The sequence below is a fragment of the Hemicordylus capensis genome, chromosome 5 (assembly GCF_027244095.1).
Source record: "Hemicordylus capensis ecotype Gifberg chromosome 5, rHemCap1.1.pri, whole genome shotgun sequence".
Lineage (NCBI taxonomy): Eukaryota > Metazoa > Chordata > Lepidosauria > Squamata > Cordylidae > Hemicordylus > Hemicordylus capensis.
The window spans coordinates 217270276-217291939 of NC_069661.1; the positions used below are offsets into that span (position 1 = coordinate 217270276).

The 21664-nt window shown below is 43.9% G+C and overlaps 1 protein-coding gene across 12 annotated transcripts in view; it reads left to right on the plus strand.

The window, feature by feature from the left end:
- The window catches only part of DMC1 (DNA meiotic recombinase 1), a 30295-nt gene that overhangs the window by 4163 nt on the left and 4468 nt on the right, over positions 1-21664 (plus strand). For 8 of the 12 annotated variants that reach the window (XM_053255880.1, XM_053255887.1, XM_053255885.1 and 5 more), the window contains exons 2-12: positions 390-480; positions 1643-1687; positions 2905-3051; positions 3870-3952; positions 4883-4935; positions 13505-13546; positions 17394-17466; positions 17754-17845; positions 19977-20050; positions 20157-20271; positions 20864-20924. In XM_053255880.1, the coding sequence (XP_053111855.1) occupies positions 424-480; positions 1643-1687; positions 2905-3051; positions 3870-3952; positions 4883-4935; positions 13505-13546; positions 17394-17466; positions 17754-17845; positions 19977-20050; positions 20157-20271; positions 20864-20924 (842 nt within the window). In that variant the 5' untranslated portion in view covers positions 390-423. Of the gene's footprint in view, positions 1-389; positions 481-1642; positions 1688-2904; positions 3052-3869; positions 3953-4882; positions 4936-5704; positions 11233-13504; positions 13547-17393; positions 17467-17753; positions 17846-19976; positions 20051-20156; positions 20272-20863; positions 20925-21664 lie in introns of those variants that run through there. The other 4 variants (XM_053255888.1, XR_008308559.1, XR_008308558.1 and 1 more) reach the window with 4 other exon arrangements.

Below are 21664 nucleotides of genomic sequence, written 5' to 3' on the forward strand. Positions count from 1 at the left end.
CTACAGTAAACCAAGAAAGTGTCAAACAGAAGTTTGTTCACTTGCCATGCTGACGTGTCAATAACAATGTTCTAAATTTTATTATTTTTCTAATCCTTTTTTAAAAGTGCTCCTTGAACGATACCTTCTTTCTCTGCTTTCCATATCCATGCCAATCCTGGGTCCTACCCACCCAAACAAAATTTGCAGTCTTTCTTTACAGGGGTGACATGCCTTTCAGGATGAATAGGTTACTTCTGCAGTTTAGCTATCCCCTTCTAAGCCAGACTTAAAGGAATTAACATTGCAATGTTATGACAGCATAATGAGATGCATTCTCTAGACCCACAACAAATAATGTACCTGATTACTTTGTATGCTCTTTAACATTATCTAATTTCTTTCTGCAGTACTGATTGAACTCTTATTGCTTCTTCTCTCACAATGAAATCTATGGAGGACCAAGTTGTACAGGAAGAATCTGGGTACCAAGATGATGAGGTACAGATGGTTCTTTTTTGGTGACTTTGTTCCTTGGAAAGATTACTCAAATGTAATTAAGAAACCACAGGATGGTTTATCACTGAGTGAACTTAGATTTGTAAATACACATGCATGTGTAATAATACATACTAGCTTAATCCGTGCAGAGCATCTGCGCGCTAGTACTTGATTGCTTCCCCCACCCCCTGCCACAGTCCACCTCACCTCAGAGATCTCTCCACCCTCACCTGAGCTGCATTCCTGCTTCTCCTCCTCCATCTCATTGCTTCCATCCCCCTCACCCCTCTTTGTCACTCCTCCATCCCTTTACTCTAACCCCCTCACCCCTCTTGGTCGTGGCTGCAGCGTTGCTGGCACCTATTGGCCAAGCTACAGCCCCCTATCCCCAGAGACCTCCCCACCCTCACCCAAACCCTGCTCCTGCTGACAGGCCTGGGCCCATCCCTTGCCTGCCTGCTTCCTTCCGCCAATGGCCTCGGTAGCCCTAAACAGCAGCAGTGGTTGACTGGGCCCTTCCTTGTGGTCAATAGGCGCCGCCATGGCCACTTGTTCCCCTCAGACCACTGACAGGCTCAGGCCCATCCCCCGCCCTTCCTTTTCTCTCTCATCCCCTCCCTTCTTTTTCTCTCTTTCTCTCTCCTCGACTCTCTCTTCCCCTCCCTTCTTTTTTTGTCTTTCTCTCTCTCTCTCTCCCTTTCTGAGTTAACAGATCTTGTTCATCTTGTTTCCTCATCTAATTCACACACAGCAGCCTCCTTCTCCTGAAGGGGCTCTTTCCTCCCTCATGACTCCTCTCTTTGCAGACCCCTGCCCACTATCTTTTAATATATATAGATTCCTCTCCTCTGCAATCAAGAATATCTTCCGACCAGTAACATTTGCATTCCAACTGTCCTTAACCATCACAGACTCCTCCTCCCTATCTGCATATGGAATCTCCACTGCCCAATTAGTTGCTTCTGCTTGCAAACTCTTGTGAGAGCTGCCACACATGGGATTAGCCACGGGTACGCCTTAGAGAATTATATATAGAGATACTACTACAAAAACGGAATCGCTGTTCTCATAATGTATCATTAGCCGGTTGATAAAAGTGAGATATGGGTGTATACATATCAAAATGATCAAGATTCTGCTTGTTTGTTTTTACATCCTTTAGGAATCCTTTTTCCAGGATATCGATCTGTTACAGAAGCATGGGATTGTAAGCATATTAATAGATCAATCAGTATGGGTACTTGTCTCTTTCCCACTCAACAGCTCATAGCAACTGCGGGGGGAGGTTAAACTGGGGAAATGGCACATGGTGAAAATCCTCTCCCTCAGTGCTATGGCCCAGCCAACTAAATTAAGATCCTGTGCGATGCTTATAATGAATGAAAAAGACATTGGGATATCCTATCATAGATCTCCTGCATCACATGTGCTTTAATCCTTAGAAAACTTGTGAATATCCTAGAGGTGTTCTTGGCTAATTCCACCCATACTATCTGTGGTGGACAAAAAAAAGTGAGCCCTATTCCCTTAAAGTTTGCACAAATTAACAGTGCAGGTGTTAAATTGTATTGTTCCTCTCTCTGTAAAGAAGAGTCTATACTCCTAATTTTACTTTTTATCTCTCAGAGTGAACAATATAGGAATTAAATGCAGTTGTGAAACAGAGGTAACTGTTGACATGAATATAGCCTGCTTCAGAAATACTATTGCTCCTTCAAATCTTCCATTGCTTGTTTCTGTGAACAGTATGCTGTATTATCTTGGAATATTTTGTATTAACTTGGCAGAGAAATAATAAAATTTTCATTATATTCAGAAAAACAATGCATTTCCATTATTGGATAGTCACAGTATTCTGAAAGTATCCCATCTGCATATAATCAGATAATTATACAGAAACAATACAGCTTGTTATAAATCATGCTTCCCTGTTGTGCAAGGTGCCCTCAGTTTCCTGCTGTTTCAGAAAGCTGGATTCCAAAACAATATATTGATGCAAGTAAGTGCATGGTTATTGTATACAGGTCTTATTTATTTTTAGAATATTTATCCAACCTTGATTTCTGGAAAGAGATTTAGGACGGCTAAACAAATCTATAGAATAGCCACCAAGCTACAATGAATACTGGTGATAAAGATCAGATAAAATCCAACATAATCAGAATAGCAATATCACCTACCTCCTTACAGTGAGGAACAAGGCAATGACTGGTTAGCTTTCCAGATAGAGGGCAATATCCAGACTAAATCTTTCATGACCAAGTGTCACTGAGATTATGGGACATAAATTAGTCATGACTAATTTAATGGATTTCTAATTTATCTAATTGATTTCAGTGATGCTTAGTAATGACTAATTAGTCTGGATGTTGCCCATAGCATTTAATGAGCATCAAGTTCAGATCACATCTCCTTCCTCCACAGAATGTGGCTGATATTAAAAAGCTGAAATCAGTGGGAATTTGTACCATCAAAGGAATACAGATGACAACAAGGCGGGCGTTATGCAACGTGAAAGGACTTTCAGAGGCCAAAGTGGAGAAGATTAAAGAGGCAGCCAACAAGCTTATAGTAAGCAAAAACTATTGCTTATAAACACTATCCACTCAGTGCTCCTCTGAGCATTTTCCATTGGCAGCTTTAGAATAATACAGGGTAGCTTTAGAATAATACAGGGTAGCTTGCTCCCTCAACTCTGGTTCCAGGGGACACACCTATAGTTCCAACATCAGATGTACTGCAGGCTGTGTGGAACTTTGGGTTGCTGTGACAAAACTCACTACAATCCAAGGGTTCAGATTGGAGTTCCAAATCTGAACCCTCAGTTTCATCGCCGCGCCAAACCCATTTTTTCCACATTTGGACATAATGTCCATGGAACCTCTGGCCCATTCAACTGTGGTTCCATGTTATGTGCAAATGCGACCACTGTCTCACACATTACTGTGAAGTGTGGATCACTGTGAAAACACAATAAAAACACAATGAGTTTACTTCACAAACCTGAAGAACACTACATTCTTACACCACTACATTCCTACATCACACTCTTCAAGGGTGCCGTACAAGAGGGACAGAAAGAATAATTGGCAGTGTTATATTCTGGTACTCTTTGTGCTCTCCACAAGAACTGGTGCTATAAGCAACTGACTAGGTCAGTCTAGGCTGTAGTGAAAGGGCCAGCCCTGCACATTGTGAATCTGGTTTGATTCAATCACAAACTTGAGTTGAGCAAAGGAAATGAGTCTGGGCATGTTGTCACTGTTCACTATTTCCATTGCACTTGTCAGTGTACAAAGGGCTTTACAATTCTTAAATCACAATTTCTTCACAGAAGGCTATTCCAAGCTCTTTGTTAATCTCTTTAAATTGCTTTGTGCTTCTTCAAGGAACCAGGATTTCTGACTGCTTTTGAGTACAGCGAAAAGCGGAAAATGGTATTCCATATCACCACTGGGAGCCAGGAATTTGAGTTAGTAAATAGATACTATTGCCTTCTGTTTAACTTCTTCCCTGCTATCTTTGGGGCTGACTCCAGGTTTCAGGGGGCCCTCAGCAAACCGCTCTCTGTAGGCCCCTCCTTACTGGGTAAGCCCCAGGACTGTCACTCCTCCTCCTCCTCCTCCACCACCACCACCACCACCACCACACAAAGGCAAAGGGCAAATAGATGATCTCATCAGTCAACTATTATGAGAGCCCCGAGGCCTTGGCAGCTGCCCCAAAATACTAGCCCCTAAATACTGGACTGTATTTATCCATCCATCCATTTTATATATTTATTTACTTAGTACTAGTAAAGGTAAAAGGTAAAGTGTGCCATCAAGTTGATTTCAACTCCTGGCGCCCACAGAGCCCTGTGGTTTTCTTTGGTAGAATACAGGAGGGGTTTACCATTGCCTCCTCCCACGCAGTATGAGGTGATGCCTTTCAGCATCTTCCTATATCGCTGTTGCCCGATATAGTAGCAGTGGGGAGCCGAACTGGCAACCTTCTGCTTGTTAGTCAAGCATTTCCCTGCTATGCCACTTAAGGTGACTTAGTACTAGTAGTAGTACTATAAATATTTATATATACTGCTTATCAACAAAAAGGCATTTTGGTTAGGATTTGAGCACCTTTCTTCTTAGCTGCATGTCCTATCTGCTAAATACACCACTGCCACAGTTGCATGTCTATAGCATTTATTTATTGTCTATAAATTGGTATATTTCAAAATTAAAAGCTATTTCATAATAGCTAATAACATCACATGCTGTCTCAATGTGCTAAAAATAATAATCAAATGCAGGGTTGTCAACATGAGTATATTTTAAATACAGGAAAAATGTCATTTCACATTGTCTTTTGGCTTTGTGGCATGTTCTAACTTTCTCTTTTTCCTTTCCACTGGCTTCTCTAGTAAACTCCTGGGTGGTGGGATTGAAAGCATGGCAATCACAGAAGCCTTTGGAGGTCAGTGACAGAAAGTCCAGAGCATTTTATCTTATTTAAGAGACTGTATATGCATTGTGCATATTCATATGTTGCAGTGGGGGGGAGATGATATTTCTGTGTGTTGTGTGTGTGTGTGTAAGTTTGGGAGATATATCTGTTTTGTTGTGCAATGTGCATATGCTTGAGGAAAATTATGTTCTGTGTGTGTGTGTGTGTGTGTGTGTGTGTGTATTTGTGGACCCATTCACACATATTTTTTTCCAGGCAGGGTTCGTTTGTTTTAATTCAAGAGCATATTACCTCTTGTCTTAAACTTGTTAAGATTCCTGATATACAGACGAAATAGCTAAATGATGGGTATTTTTAAGATGACTTAAGCATGAGATCACTACCACTCTGAAGAGATGTGATTAATTGTATACGACTGAACAAAAGCAGCACTGCAGTGGATTCTCTATATGCCAATTACAAATGTTAAATGATGCAATTTTACAGCATAGATAATAGGTCTAGGCAGACAAGATCAGGCCACTAAGGCAATTTCATTTGTCCTCTAACAACCCTACTATATAAATATTTTGGAGCTATAAGAAATAGATATTTTACAATTTTATGCTACATCTCTTTCTGATTTTGTATGTAGCATGTAAGTATGTATAAATGTGCATATGAATATTTTTCCGAGGCATGGGGAGGGCATCCTAACTTGACGGGTTGTCAATCCCCTCATGCTTCCAGACAGGACCAATCAGAGAACTTCTCTGGTAACACACTGGCGTGCCAGTCTCCCTTATCCCAGTTCCGGTCCTGTCTTTGCTTCTGGACGGTTCTTTTTCTGCCAGTCTCCTTAGCTATCTGTCTTTGATCATTCCTTCCCTCTCTCTGTTGTTTTTTCTCTGTGTGCAAGGGAAGGGAGTCGTTTTTCCTTTTCTCCCTAATTTCTCTCCTTCTCCTTTAAAAAATTTTTTTTTCTCTCTCTCTCGCTAATTCCTTTCCTTCTATTGATCCTTCACACTGTGGGGATATGCTTCAGGGCGCACTTTCTGAGGGCCCATTTTCAGAGCCTCCTAGTGTCTCTGCTCCTCCGACGGGCACCTCTCTGACAGCCGTGGGTCCGGAGGCTCTGGCTGAAGGCACGGCTGTAGTAAGCTCTGAGACGGCTTCACGCCTAGTGCGAGATCCGCTGCGTAAAGCGGCTTCGAAGAAGAAGCATGTTAAGGAGCCAGGCGATAAAAAGAAAATAAAAAAATGGAAGCTGGTCTCCGGCGGGGCTCCGCTGAGTGAGAGACTTCAGCTCCAGGCGGTCAGGGCTCAATTGCCTTCATCGGCGGCTGCCGATATTCCCGCTCAAATTCCGGCGGCCATTTTGGAGGTCGCCGCTGCTGTTCCCGAAATGGCGAATTCCTATCCGGGAGGAAGCAGTGAGTTATCTCACCCTATTTCTGTGGGGACTAAGGGGCCAAACATCGAGATGCTCTCTCCGGGTGAGTTAAAGTGGCTGGGGGAGTTTGTATCGAAACGCTGCATGGCAGTGGTTTCTCCCTTGTTGGAGCGCCTTGGCGCCTTACAGCCCAGCCCTGCAGCAACTTTTGGTCCAGGTTTGGGAATACCCGCAACCGCCATTACGGCGGCGCCTGACAGATCGCGCCGCGCTAGATGGCTGTCTTTCTCCTCCTCCCCCGACTCCAGCCCGTTGCGAAGGGCCATTCCACCTGGGGACCGCGTTTCCTCATATCGCCCCACAAAGCGCAGGCATCGTAAAAGTAGGAAGATTTCCTCATCTGATTCAGGAAAGAGAGACAGGGTGGTTCCCCCCCCTTCCAGGTCTCCTATCGGGCCAGCTATTCCTGCCTCCGTCCCTCCTAACCCATCTGATTCTTCAAGTGCCTCTGAGTCATCTGATGGGGGGAAAGAGGAGGGAGAGCTGTCTGATGAACAGACTCTTCCTTCGGAGAAACCTGTTTCTGCACGTTTGTTTTCTGTAGCGGAATTTGAGGTGTTATTAGCTAAGGCCAAGAGAGTAATCAAGGATGTGTCTCCAGATCCAGGGGCAGGGTCTACGTCAGAGTTGGATAAGGAGGTTTTCCCCTCTACCTCCACAGCCGCAGCTACTGTTCCCTTTCCTAGTCTGTTTAAGGAAGTAATGATGGCAGAATGGGGGGTCCCTGTAACCTCTAAGCCTGTTTTAGCTGTACCTAAAAAATTGTATAACTTACCTGCAGATATTATGTCTTTATTAGCCGTCCCCATTGTGGATGGGCCCTTGGCTCAATTGGTGACCGGAACCTTGCTGAACAAGGAGGGAGATGAGTTCCTGAATGCTCCTGAAGAAAAGAAAGCAGATCATCTGCTTAAGAAGGGTCATGAAGCTTCGGCCACCATTATCAGAGCTGCCACCACTAACTCCATTTTTGCCAGAGCATCGATTCTCTGGGCCAAAGAGTTGGTAAAGTTGGTACCTCCTGAGAATCTGAAACTTCGCCAGGCGCTGTATAAATTGGCTAGGGCTTCAGCCTTAATGGCTGACTCCAGTCTTGATTGTTTGCAGCATGCTTCCCGAGCAATGGCTGCGGGCGTAGCAGTTAGACACGGTCTCTGGTTACGACATTGGAGAGTTGATAATAAGTCCAAAGTGGCCCTCGCGGCAACCCCGTTTTTAGGGGGGGAATTATTTGGCGAGTCTCTGGAGCCTGTGTTAGTGGAAACCACTGATAAAAAGAAGGCGCTGCCTTCTGGGCGTGGAGATTTCCGTAGGGGGAATAGAGGTACGTCTTCCTCGTTTTACAATTCCTTTCGTTCCTACAGGAATAACCGCACAGGTTTCAGAGACAACGACAGAGACAGCAGACCCTTCACCTTTCGTGGTTCCTGGAGGTCACCTTGGTCAGGCAGAGGACGAGGGACTAGCAGAAACAAGCCTGGTGCCTTCTCCGGTACACATGATGCCAAGAGCTGTAAGCAATGACTCCCTTTTGGTGGGGGGTCGCCTTCTAGACTTTGCGGACAGATGGGGGCTTTCCACATCCGACCGGTGGGTGTTGAGTACCGTCACTCACAGTTATTCCATAGACTTTGTACAAATCCCTCACGATTTTCTGTTTGTGACCCCTGTTTCCAAAAACAAATCAAAAAGGCTCCTAATGGAGCAGGCGATATCCCATCTCTTAGAAATTCAAGCGATAGAGCAGATCCCAGAGCCCCAGTGTGGCCTGGGTGTGTACTCCCTGCTTTTTCTAGTTCTCAAGAAAGACGGCTCCTGGCGGGCAATTTTGAACTTGAAGCGTCTGAACAGGTTCGTAAGGAAAAGGTCGTTTCGGATGGAGTCTCTGAAGTCTATCAAGAGGGCAGTTTAACCAAAAGATTGGCTTTCTTCGATAGACTTATCAGAGGCTTACCTCCATGTTCCGATTCACCTGTGCAGTCGTCATTACCTGAGGTTCGCATACGATCAGCAACACTACCAGTACAGAGCGCTTCCCTTTGGTCTTTCGTCAGCCCCTCGTGTATTTTCCAAATTGATGGTTGCAGTGATTTCTCATGTCCGCCAGCAGAGCATACAAGCCTATCCTTACTTGGACGACATCCTCGTGAGATCGGAGTCCTATCATCGGGCCATCGCCAATGTTTCACACACGGTGCAGATCCTGGAATGGCATGGGTTCGTCATCAACCAAAGCAAGAGTCATCTCCAGCCGTCTCGAGTGTTGCAACATCTGGGAGTACTTTTCAACACAGAGGAGGCCTTAGTCTCACTTCCGTTGGAGAGACAACACAAACTCAAGTCAGCTATTGCCCCCTGGATGGCAAAGAAGAGAGGAGATCTAATGTCTCTGGCGCAAATCCTAGGCCAGATGATTGCATGCTTAGAATGCACGCCTTGGGCAAGGTGGCATTCAAGGCCACTACAGTGGTTTCTCCTTCCGTTTCAGTCCTCCATAATGGAAAAGATTCACGTGTCCGTGTCCCTGCCACGCAAGGTCAGAACATCCTTCCTTTGGTGGCTTTCTCCAGCTCTGAAGAGGGGTCTCCCTTTAGACACTCCTCTGAAGATCATAGTTACAACGGATGCCAGTCTGTCCGGCTGGGGAGCGCACTGCTTGGGGACCCACGCTCAAGGTGTGTGGGAACCAAGGGATCTTCACTTCAACATAAACTGGCTCGAATTGAAGGCTGTCTGGCTGGCGCTTCTTCATTTTCAAGACCTGGTGAAGGGGCGTCACGTCCTGATAAGAATGGACAATGTCACAGCCAAAGCACATGTGAACCATCAGGGGGGCACCCGGTCTCGGGCTTTGATGAAGGAGTCGAACCTCCTTTTATCATGGGCAGAGGCCAACGTGTGTTCTCTGACAGCCGAGCATCTCAGCGGACAGGAGAACGTCCAGGCGGACTGGCTCAGTCGACAGACGCTGGATCCAGAAGAATGGTCTCTACTGCCAGAGGTGTTCGATATTCTGTCGGCCAGGTTCGGGGAACCTCTGGTAGATCTATTTGCCTCCGAGACCAACGCCAAGCTTCCAAGGTTCTTCATCAGGCATCGTTGAGATCGAGCGGAGCAGGTGGACGCTCTAGTATCACCATGGCCTCCCGGGTTGATGTACGCCTTTGCACCAGTCCCAATCCTGGGCTTGGTGTTGCGGAAGATCGTAGCGGAAAGGGCGGAAATCTTGCTCATTGCTCTTTTCTGGCCACGCAGGCCATGGTTCTCAGATCTAGTGACCTTGTCGGTCTGTCATCCATGGCCACTACCCTTGAGAAGGGACCTGTTATCACAGGGTCCTCTATACCATGCAGAGATCGAATGGCTGAGGCTTCACGCCTGGCAATTGAGCGCAAGGGGCTAGCTCTAAGAGGTTATTCCAAACAAGTGCAAGATATCATTTTGGCCTCCTGTAGAGCTTCCACCTCACGCATTTACCAGTTTACCTGGGCGGCTTTCGTGGCTTGGTCTAAACAGCATCAGGTTTCACCCTTGTTAGCAGGGGTTACAGAGGTTTTAGGTTTCCTTCAGTCAGGCTTAGATAAGGGGCTCCGTCCAAACACCTTACGACGTCAGGTGTCTGCCCTCTCCTCTGTTTTGGATTTAAGGGATTCTACGTCTCAGGGGTTGCACGCCCATATCTCTAGATTTTTGCGTGGGGCAAACAATTTAGCTCCTCCACCGATCAATAGGTTTCCTACCTGGGATTTGAATATAGTTTTGAACGCCATGACGAAATCTCCTTTTGAGCCACTTGCCTCCATTGCCTTACGCTGGCTGTCTCTGAAAGTTTTGTTCTTGGTGGCCATTACATCCTCTAGAAGGGTTTCGGAATTGGCCGCTCTTTCAGTTAGGGATGAGTTATGTGTTTTCCAAGAGGAGGCGGTTATCCTAAGACTTGATCCAACCTTCGTGCCCAAAGTGAATTCGGTTTTTCATAGGAGTCAGGAGGTGGTGTTGCCATCCTTTTGCCCAAAGCCAGTTCACCCAAAGGAGCGGACCTGGCACAAATTAGATGTTCGAAGGGCGTTGAGGGTGTATATCAATAGGACGAAGCCTTTCAGAAAGACTGATTATTTGTTTGTCTCCTTTCAGAATCATTCGCTTGGATCCAGGGTTTCCAAAGTGTCCTTGGGACGTTGGATTAGGCCCGCCATATCCTCGGCCTACGAGGCAGGCGGTTTTTCGGTTCCTAAGGGTCTCACCGCTCACTCCACAAGGAGTGCAGCGACGTCTGCGGCCTTTTCAGCTCGGGTTCCCTTAGAGGAGATATGCAGGGCGGCCACGTGGAGCTCTGTTACTCCTTTTGTTAAACATTACAAGGTTCCTTCCGCCTACGAGTCTCAAGCGGCGGTGGGGAGGACTGTTTTGCAGAGAGTGGTTGAATAGCCACTGGTCCCTCCCTGTTTTTTCTGATGTTAGCTTGGATACGTCCCGTCAAGTTAGGATGCCCTCCCCATGCCTCGGAAAAAGAAACATTGGTAGACTTACCGTGAAGTGTTCTTTTTCAAGGTATGGGGAGGGCATCCGGCCCACCCGCGGCTTTTCCTGATGGTGAAACTCTCTGTCCTTTCAGGGGGGTTGGCTCCCAGGGTTCTTTAGATTACGCTATCCCTGTTTAATTTAAGCCTCTCCGTTGAGGGCCTTTTATTCGGTTGAATATTTCCTGTTTCTCTATTAGGCTTTTTTGCAGTCCCGGAACTGGGATAAGGGAGACTGGCATGCCAGTGTGTTACCAGAGAAGTTCTCTGATTGGTCCTGTCTGGAAGCATGAGGGGACTGACAACCTGTCAAGTTAGGATGCCCTCCCCATACCTCAAAAAGTACACTTCACGGTAAGTCTACCAATGTTTCTATTTCTACATATGTAGGTACAGGTGGCCCTTGTTATTCATTGGGATTTCATTCTTGCCTATAGGTGCAAATTTGGAAACCACAAATAACGAAACTTTACCTCTATGGGAATCCAGGGGTTAGGTTCCTTAAGCTTAAAAAAAGGGGGCCCCAAAGCAGAAATAAAGGGAATAAAACACAGTACCTTGCTCTTCAAGCCTCCGGCTCTCCAGCAAGGCCCCCCCAAACCTGCAAATCCTCCAAATTTTTGCCCAAAATCTCGTGGGGCGGGGGGGGGGGGCGGTTACAAGAGCCACAAAATGGCTCCATGCTACAAAATGGTGGCCGGAAATTACATTGGAAGTCATTTCCAGCCACCTGACCCAGGAATCACAGATAGGCAAATGTTGCCTATTTTTTAAAACTGCTAATAAATAAACTGGGTCTCTTAGACCCAACTGCAGATACACAAAACCATGATCTGCGAGACCATGGATATCGAGGGCCATCTGTACTCCATTACCGAAAGGCTGCATAGCATTGCATGTTGCTACAAGCCCCAAACAATTGTGAGTCACTTTGCACAGCAATCAGAGATGATCTTAACCCTGGACTTCGGGGCCAAAGTCCAGGGCCTCCACAGCCCCTGGGGGCCCCCAAATCCTTTTTAGTCTGTCCTGGATGGTGTGGTTGCTTGGTGGAGCATTATGATACTTGATTTGCAGGGGGGGGGGGGGCTCCAAAGGCTTTTAGGTCCAGGCTTCAAAATTACCTACGTGCACCCCTGACAGCAATATGCACTTCTGGCCTATGGAATGTGGTCTGCAAAATAGAGTGTCTTCAAGAATACAATACTTGGCCATTTCTGGTCCAGATCCAGTGCTGGGATAAAGAGTAGATTTAAAGAGCTCAGTGACTGATTCTGCAGTTTTCCTTATAATTGCAAAATAAAATCAGACCCTTTAGCAGAGTTCACATAATATCCACAGGGGCAACACTGTTGGAAGTTAAAGGACTTTGCGCTGTCTCTTGTCTCAGACAGTGGAGGACAGACTAGTGGGTCAGAGGGCTAGAGGGTCAAGACATTGGTTATCCCTTCTCCACTGCTCTGACACTATCTCTTTGAAATGTAGATTGGTACTCTTAGGGATTAACTTACTTCCTCTCTCTCTTCCCTACCTGCCCTTCTACCTTGCAACATGGCAAGCTCCTCTCCCTGCACCATGTGTGCAGAGAAGATGCAGAATCCATCTGCATCCAGCTAGATAGATAAATTAGAGATCCTAACTCCTCACTTTCCTATCTAGAATGGAGTTCCTTAATAAATGCCTTATATATTAATTTGAAACTATGAATTGGCTCCAAGTTACTTTACTCTCAGCATACACGCATGCCTAAGCAAATTCTGCTGTGTTGTGCCTCTGTGTACTCTGCTGTAATGAAAAAGGGATTCTCTTACCACAGAGAATTTACAACAAACACAAATATATTGCATTTATACCCTTGGTTGCAATGCTAGACACACTACTTGAAAGTAACGTCAAACAAAATTATTTTAACATGTTTGGTTGCAAGTAAATTGATATTACCTATATCCTCTGTATGTACTCCAGGGTGCAACTATATTTCCAGTGTGGCTTCCATATTAATTTCAGTGGAGCTCTGTATGCATCAAGGCACACATGCATGGACTTGCTCTCTCCACTGAATATATAGAGGAAGTCCTTGTAGATAGGGGAGCTTCTTTTGCGCATTGGAGTCCCTATGCCTGGTAGAAATAACTGGACCTAGCATCTGTATTCAAGAGCTGTTGGGTGCAGCCTAGCCCTGTTAATTACGCCTGTTTGCAGTAGCATAAGTTAGGAACATAGGAAGCTGCCATATATTGAATCAGACCATAGCTCCATCTAGCTCAGTATTGTCTACTGGCAGTGGCTTCTCCAAGGTTGCAGGCAGGAATTTCTCTCAGTCCTATTTGGAGATCCCAGGGAGGGAACTTGGAATCCAGATGCTCTTCCCAGAGCAGCTCCATCCCCTAGGGGAATATCTGACAGTGTTCACAGATCAAGTCTCCCATTCATATGCAACCAGGGTGGACCATGCTTAGCTAAGGGGACAAGTCATGCTTGCTACCACAAGACCTGCTCTCCTCTCCTGTTATATGAGTGGGGACTGAAAAATAAATAATAGTACTGGTTATTGGAAAAATATAAGTGAATATGTCATTACTCATGCAGTTTGTAAATTTCAGTTGTATATGTTTATTTTTATTAGAATTCCGAACAGGCAAAACTCAGCTTGCCCATACTCTTTGTGGTAAGTATATAATCATCGCATTGAGAACTGTATCTTGGGTGTTCAAAGTCATTTCAAACATTTGTATTTTACTTTTAAAATCATCGTCAATAAACATGTTTCTGCATCAAGAGTCATCTAGGCATATTTTGAGTATGAGCCCTGAAAATATCCTTGTTTAAGAAGTACAAATAACAAATTGTTACCAGATGCCATTTATTTATTTCTAGAGCAGCTTTGTAATGAGGTGCTATACATACAACAAAGTGAAAAGTACAGACCATGTCCTCAGACTCACAAACAGGACAAGACACACAAGGGAAGGGGAGTGGTGGCAAATGGTAAACATATGAAATCAGTTAGTGGTTACACATATGGTTGGTATTCTGATATCAAAAAATAGCAGATAATTTAAGCTAAAGCTACTACGTCTGTTAAATCAGAAATATATTAACTGGAAAAAGATTGGGTTACATTCCTTACATTGACATTAGTGCATACATAGTTACATTGATAATTTTGACAGGAGATTGCTGATGATATTGAAACAGCAGCTAGAAGAATTATGCTCCCTGTTTCCATTATCTTTTCATCATATATTGGAATTCATTATTTCATAGCAGGGGTTTTAAAATTAGAAAAATCAAAGCTATCCTGTGGCATGGTAGTGGAATGCTCTTTCTGTCACTGCAGGGTGAGGCCAAACCTGATAAATGGAGGGTTGTGTTGATAACACTGATTTGATACACTCATTTATATATATATTAAAGTGAACAAATAGCAAATGAATGTCATTAACAGGGACATCAGATGATCAGTATTTATTTGTTTACCGTATTTGTTGACCATGAACTGATCCTGCAGTTATGAAGAGTAAACATTATAGAAGCTAGAAATAAAGATGATCTCATTCATTTATCAACATCTATTTCCCCCCAAACTGGCAAGAAAAACTGCACCATGTGCAGTGTGTCCTGTGAATGTTTACTCAAAAGCAAGTCCCACTGGTTTACATTCTATGCAATGTTACAGGGCTATCACAATGTGCCCTGGGGCTGCTGTGGACTTCTAAGGAAGCTTTGGTGCTGTTCCATACACAGTTTGCCCCATTTGCAACAATGGGGGAAATGGCGAAGCTAGTGTTTCTACAACCGCTGTTTGCATCAGGGCTGCCTTAGAAATCCACAGCAGCCCCAAATCTCAGTGTTTTGGCTCCATAATGCTGGGTGTCATATAAGCCACTGTGCAAACTCAAGAAAGCATGCATTGGACTGCAGCCTTAATCAATTAATTGGTTACATTACTCAGTTAAAACCATTTGGTCAACTAAAAAGGTGCCCCCAATCAATTGGGAAAGCCACCTAATGGCACAGGAAGTAACTTGCCTAGGGAGCAAGAGGTTGCTGGTTCGAATCCCTGCTAGTATGTTTCCCAGACGATGGGAAACACCTATATCGGGCAGCAGTTATATGGGAAGATGCTGAAAGGCATTGTCTCATACTGTGCGGGAGATGGCAATGGTAAACCATTCCTGTATTCTCTCAAAGAAAACCACATGGCTCTGTGGTCACCGGGAGTCAACCCCGACTCAACAGCACAACTTTACTTTACTTTTAATCAGTTGGGCAACACATTTTTTTAAACTAATATTTTGAATACACAGGCCTGTCAAACTTGCAGGTGGCATCTTGGAAGAGGAATTTCCCCTTCTGTCTCATCCAGGAATCAGATGCGTATCTAGGGAAAATAGTGCCTAGGGCAAGCAATGAAATTGTGTCCCCTATCCAAACATCTGACACCCATCTTTCAGATAACTTTACCATAATATCAGCTGAAAAATACAAGTCAAGTTCGTTAATCTTTTAATATTTCAAAAAATATTTAGCAGTGGATGTAGCCAGACCAAAAAATGCTGGGAAACTACAAATTTCAGTATGCTGGGGCTCATGAAATACCCAAATACTATGTGGAGGTGTACTTGGAAAAATAAACTGAAGTGCCTGTCTAATTCTCTGCTGTGCATTGTAGCATCACTATTACATAGGTTTTAAAAATAAATGGAGAATTTGACTTTTCCCAGATACTCAAAAAATAATTAAAGGATATGCAGAGTAAACTGTGTTACTGCTTGGAATATATTCTAGTATTTCAGAAAGACAGTTAAAATGAGAGAAAGAGAACAAGAAACTCCCAGTGGGCCTTAATACTAAGGATTTAACACTGATTCAAATACAAACTCACCATTAATAGACATATTATTAAGACATCACATTTAACTCACTTATCACAAGAAGCAAAGTAAGAGCAAATGAATACAATCCTAGCTCATAAGCTTCAGCTCACTATTCACAAGCCCTGATTCTCTGTGCATAGTGCCAATCTGAATATGTGTACAGTGACTTATATTATATTAATTTTTTTTAACCTGTAGCCCCTTCGGAGGCTTCCTAAAGGCCATGGGGGGGGGTCTGCAAAGGTACCCCCTCCCTCTGCTGGCCTCTAAGGCCTCGCAGGGACCATTTGAGCATGTGCAGTGGCCATTTTTTTAAAAAAATATATATATTTTTAAAATGGCCACTGAAAACAAAATGGCTGCCATGCATGCTCAAATGGCCTCTATGAGGCCTGGCATGGCCTAGGGCCTCACAGAGGCCATTTGATCATGTGTAGAGGCCATTTTGTTTTTGGCTGCCATTTTAATTTTATTTTTTTTAAATGGCACCCCCCCTTCAAGTGGCGCCCAGGGCACGTGCCCTGCCTGCCCTACTATAGATACGCCCCTGCCAGGAATAAATAATACTTCTAAAATGGTGCCGACGGCAACATATTCCAGACTAACTAAAAACAAACAGAAATATGCTTTCTTTTACAAAGCTTTATTTTGTTCAGAAGGAAATGAATGTACATTTCATAAAATAATCAGCTACCACACATGATTAATGAATGAGAAATTCTTTTAACTGAGCAACAGTCATATGAACAAGGTATTGCTATTATATTTTGTTTACCCACAAACCTCTATAGTCCTAAATAAAAAATTCAATATAAATAAATAAATACATAAATAACACACACACATTTTAAAAGGCCCTACCCTCTGCCACAGAAAAGGCAGCTCTTCTGATCTTTAAAGGGCAGACATAGGGTGGTTTCACACATCATGTAAAATATCAAACTGCCAGTTCCCTGAGGACACCCAAAAGCCAGACTTCTGGTGTCAGGACAGATATGCTGACATTGGGCGTGCTGTCTGAACCCACCAATGTTGACAAATTCTGCCCTACTTGCCATTCCAAACTTGATATCTGTTCTTTCCCAACATCAGAAGCCAGGCTCATGGACATACTCCAGGAATCTGTGGTCTAGTGTTTTCCATGGTGTGTGAAGCCACCCCTAGTTTGTTAAGAAATGGCTTGTTTGTGAGTGGTTTGCATGTAAATATATTAAGTTGTATATTTAAAATGTTAGTCATAACTAAGCACCATTGATACTGGTGGGGCATGTTAGTTGTGACTAACATAAGTCCTATTCATTTCAATGGGACTTAAGAATCTTAACTTTCTTAGCATACACTGGCTTCTTTTTATTTTTTGACATTTAATGCTTGGAACGTATTGCCAACTTAAATGTATTTATATTTACACCTTTTGGGCTTTGTCATAAAGAAAATTTGCTTGGGATGCTTCTCAATGATATTGAGGATTGGCACCTGCCATGGTATTAAGTTAATACTATTTATTAGTATAGTAGTGAATTCCTCCAAATGCGTACATTCTATATGCTATTTTAATATCTTACATAAAATAACATACAGTAGGTGGAGGATGCCCTTTTCTTAATTTTGTTCTTTCCTTATTATGCATTATAGTGACAGCTCAACTTCCAGGAACAGATGGCTATACTGGAGGGAAGATTATCTTTATTGATACTGAAAACACCTTGTATCCTTTTCTTTTGAGATATTATAGCTGGGTTGGAAGGTTTCTCAGTTATAGAAAAACAGTGCGTTGTGGTATTAGAAGAAAGTTTTGAAACATATTTCTGAAATTGAACTCTGTTACCTCTGTGTTTAGCTTTAGTGGGGGAATTAATCCAACTACAGAGCAATTACCTCACTTTTTTGCATGGAAAACTTTAGGCATGATTATTTGCTTGTAGTATGGAGCTTCAGGTACCACCTTGGAAATGGGATTAGGAAAAAAGACTCCTTAACTATGGAACATTTAAGTCGTCCAGACCGACTTCGTGACATTGCTGATCGCCACAATGTAGACCATGATGCAGTTCTTGACAATGTACTCTATGCACGGGCATATACTAGTAAGATTACAACTGAAGAGGGCATGAAGGCTCTCCCGCCTTTAAAGATTACTATGTCAGTCATTCTCATCTCAGTACCAAAGAGTCACGAAGAATATAGTTGGAGTGGGGTGGGTAAGAGTGGGATACAATTACAATGGAGAATTGAATACATTGTAAGTGAGTAAAATGTTCAATAAACTATTAATTTAAAAAGCATCATTTTTCACATTGCATTTTCTGTCTCCTTTTCTTCTGCTGCTGTGAATATGCTTAGGGCAAGTAGTCCTTATACATTCCAGATACTATTATTTTACTGTAGCTTCAATAATCAATAAATGCATTAGGTAGAAGTGCCGGCTTAACTTTTTTTTCACCTAACAGACTTTAAATGGATGTGTAAGAGCTTTACCCCACAGGTACATCTGAAAGAGTCCTCAGTCTATGTCGTTCCACTGCCCCCCCCCACCATAAAGTGGTACAGCTAGGTGGCAGCATATCAAAGCCCACAGTGATCCCTGGATTTGTGGACTTTGTCTACACAGAAAAAGTGGCATATATCTTAGCGAATAAAACTGAATGGTTTTGCCTTGAGCCAGTCATAGTTGCACATGTTAACACTGGTTTTAAAGGCAATTCACACAATTATAATTATGGTAGGACAAGTGTCCTGCCCTCTTTTGGGAGCTGCCTGCCTCTGCCTCAGGCTCTTCCTCTGCCTGCTGCCACCTCTTCTTACCCTGTCGGCCTCCTCCTCTTTCCCTCTCCTCCTTTTCTGCCCATGCACTGCTTTGGAGTCTTCCTGCATTTCCAAGTGGCATGTGGGCACAGGAGGAGGAGAGGGAAAGAGGAGGAGGCCAACAGGGCAAATAGAAGTTTTCCCTCTCTTCCTGTGCCCATGCACCCCTTGGAGGTACAGGAAGCACTTCCAAGCAGTGCATAGGCAGAGAAGGAGCAGACAGGGCAAGGAGAGGCAGCAGTGGGTGAGTGGGTAGAGGAGGAGGCAGAGGTGAAGGCAGGTAGGCTGTGGAGGAGAGCTGGTCCTATGGCAGCAAGCATGAATTGTCCCCTTTGCTAAGCAGGGTCTGCCCTGGTCTGCATTTGAATGGGAGACTACATGCATGAGCACTGTAATCTAATCCCCTTGGGGATGGGGCCATTCTGGGGACCTTCATACATGCAGAAGGTTCCAATTCCCCTCCTTGTCATCTCCAGATATGTCTGGGAGAGACTCCTGCCTGTAACCTTGGAGAAGTCGCTGCCAGTCTGTGCAGACAATACTGAGCTAGATGGACCAATGGTCTGACTCGGTCTATGGCAGCTTCCTATGTTCCTATGAGATAGCAGCAGCAGCTGATTGGCCAAAGGGGGAGGTGGAGGTGGAGGGTCCCCTGGGGGTGGAGGGGCCTGTGTTCAAGGGAAACCCTTGAACTTCGCTAGCTCTCCCCCTGCCCAGCTCTCATAATGTGTTGCTCAGTACTTTACCGAGGTAGGAGGAATCACCATCCAATCCAGGTCCTATCTCTCAGACAATTACTTCCTCCCACTCTAACCTTACTGTTTCCCTTGCACACAATCACAAAATGGGAGTGCACTGAGCTCCCAAACTAGGGTAGGACAAGCGACCAACCCTAATCATAATTGTGTGAACTGCCTTTTAGTTACTTACAGCTGTATGTAGAAATTCTGCATCAGTTACAAGCAATTTTTACAACAGAAGTTTTATAATGAAATAAAAGCAAAGTTAGCTAATATCATTTTGTTATATAATGTGACTTTTCAATATAGAAGGTATTGTATTGTTGATAGTACGTTACAGAAATTCCATGGGAGAATTTGGTTGTCAAGCAGGGGCATTTCCAAATGTTGTACTATTTAGCATTTCTTTAGTTTCTCTTATAATTACTTTTTCAGTCTATCTGAAAGTTTTAAAAGGCAACAGTCAGAAAAGCGTAAAACATTCACAAGTAAGGAGTTTAGATACACACTTCTCAACAGTTGGGATAATCTTTGTACAATTAGGTTGTCAGTGAATTCACCAGAACCTGAAGTTCTACTTCTTAAGCAAGCTCTTGCTGTGATGTCTTCCATGTTGATTTTAAACTAATTCTTCTGGTTCTGATCATTCTTCTGTGTCACTCCCCCTTACCAGGTGAGCATCAGATGGAATTACTTGACTATGTTGCTGCCAAATTCCACGAGGAAGCTGGCGTCTTCAAACTCCTGGTATGGATGTTAGTAGTCTGCTCTACTTTCTTTACTGTCTATCTTGAATGTTTCAGAATCGTTTCTTCTGCCACATGTTACCTTCCTCTTTACCACAACCCTGCAGATAATAGATTCCATTATGGCGCTGTTCCGTGTGGACTTCAGTGGTCGTGGGGAGCTGGCTGAAAGACAACAGAAACTGGCTCAGATGCTGTCAAGGCTTCAGAAAATATCAGAAGGTATATTTTCAGAAGACACATTTCAGAGAGAGTCAAATATTTTAAAATGACAGAGACCGGTGTATGTAGCTCATTATCACTTTTGATAGCACAAGCATTTTCATCAAATATAATAATATCTTCCAGAAGAGATGATATACAGTACAGTGACTTTAATGTCAGGTCTGGCTATGGGAAACCTGCATTCAAATCCCTACTCAGTCATAAAGCCTTGAGTATGTATTGCCTCTTACTAACCTTCCTCACAAGGCTTCTGTGAACATAAACTGCCTCTTAGTTTAACCTTCCTCACAAGGCTTCTGTGAACATAAACTGATATCATCTGATGTACATAGCTCTGAGCTTCCTTGGTGGAGAGATGTGAAGCAAATAGAATAATCAGACACTAAAGAAAATCTGGGAACAAAAATGCAGCAACTGGTTGAAAACATTTTGTTAGGGCTAGTCTTTCAAGATTTTTCAGTGATATGGGGACTTTCATAAGCATCTTTCCCCCTAATGCTGGAGAGGGATCCTGGCTGGTATACTAAGCAGAGTACATTTTCTTTCTTTATATGCATCCCCTTCCCTTGGGCCTTGTTTCTCACTGCAGAATATAACGTGGCTGTGTTTATGACCAATCAGATGACGGCTGACCCAGGAGCAACTATGACGTAAGCAATTTATTATTTTTTCCTGATAACCTTCATGAATCACACAGTTCTAGTCACCGTATCTTAAGGAGGATATTGTAGAACTGGAAAAGGTACAGAAGAGGGCAACCAAGATGAACAGGGGCCTGGAGCACTTTTCTTATGAGGCAAGGCTACAGCATCTGGAGCAATTTAGTTTGGAAAAGAGGCGACTACGGGAAGACATGATAGAGATCTATAAAATTATGCAGAGAGTAGATAGAGAGAAAATTTTCTCCCTCTCTCACAACACTAGAACCTGGGTTTATCCTATGAAACTAATTGCCAGGAAATGTAGGACCAACAAAAGGAAGTATGTTTTCATACAGCACATAATGAATCTATGGATGTGGTGATAGCCACTAGCTTGTATGGCTTTAAAAGGGGCTTGGACACAGGCGTGGAGGGAAGCCATGGCCTCCTAGCCCCACCCCCTTGCGTCAGCATCTGACATCAGACGCAGGGAGCAGTTAGCCATGCCCCCGTCTAATGTCAGATGCATGGGGTGTGGTTTAGTTTCCAAACAGGGCCGCATGGCCCCATTTGGGAGCTAAATCCAGCCAGCACTACATTTGCATGCTGGCCGATTTAGCTCCTGAACTGGGCTGTGCGGCCCCATTTGGAAGCTAAACCACGCCTCCCACATCTGACATCAGATGCGGGGTGTCTGGGGCATGAAGCACAGCCCCTGAGGGCAGTAGCCCAAGTTCTTTGAAACTGTT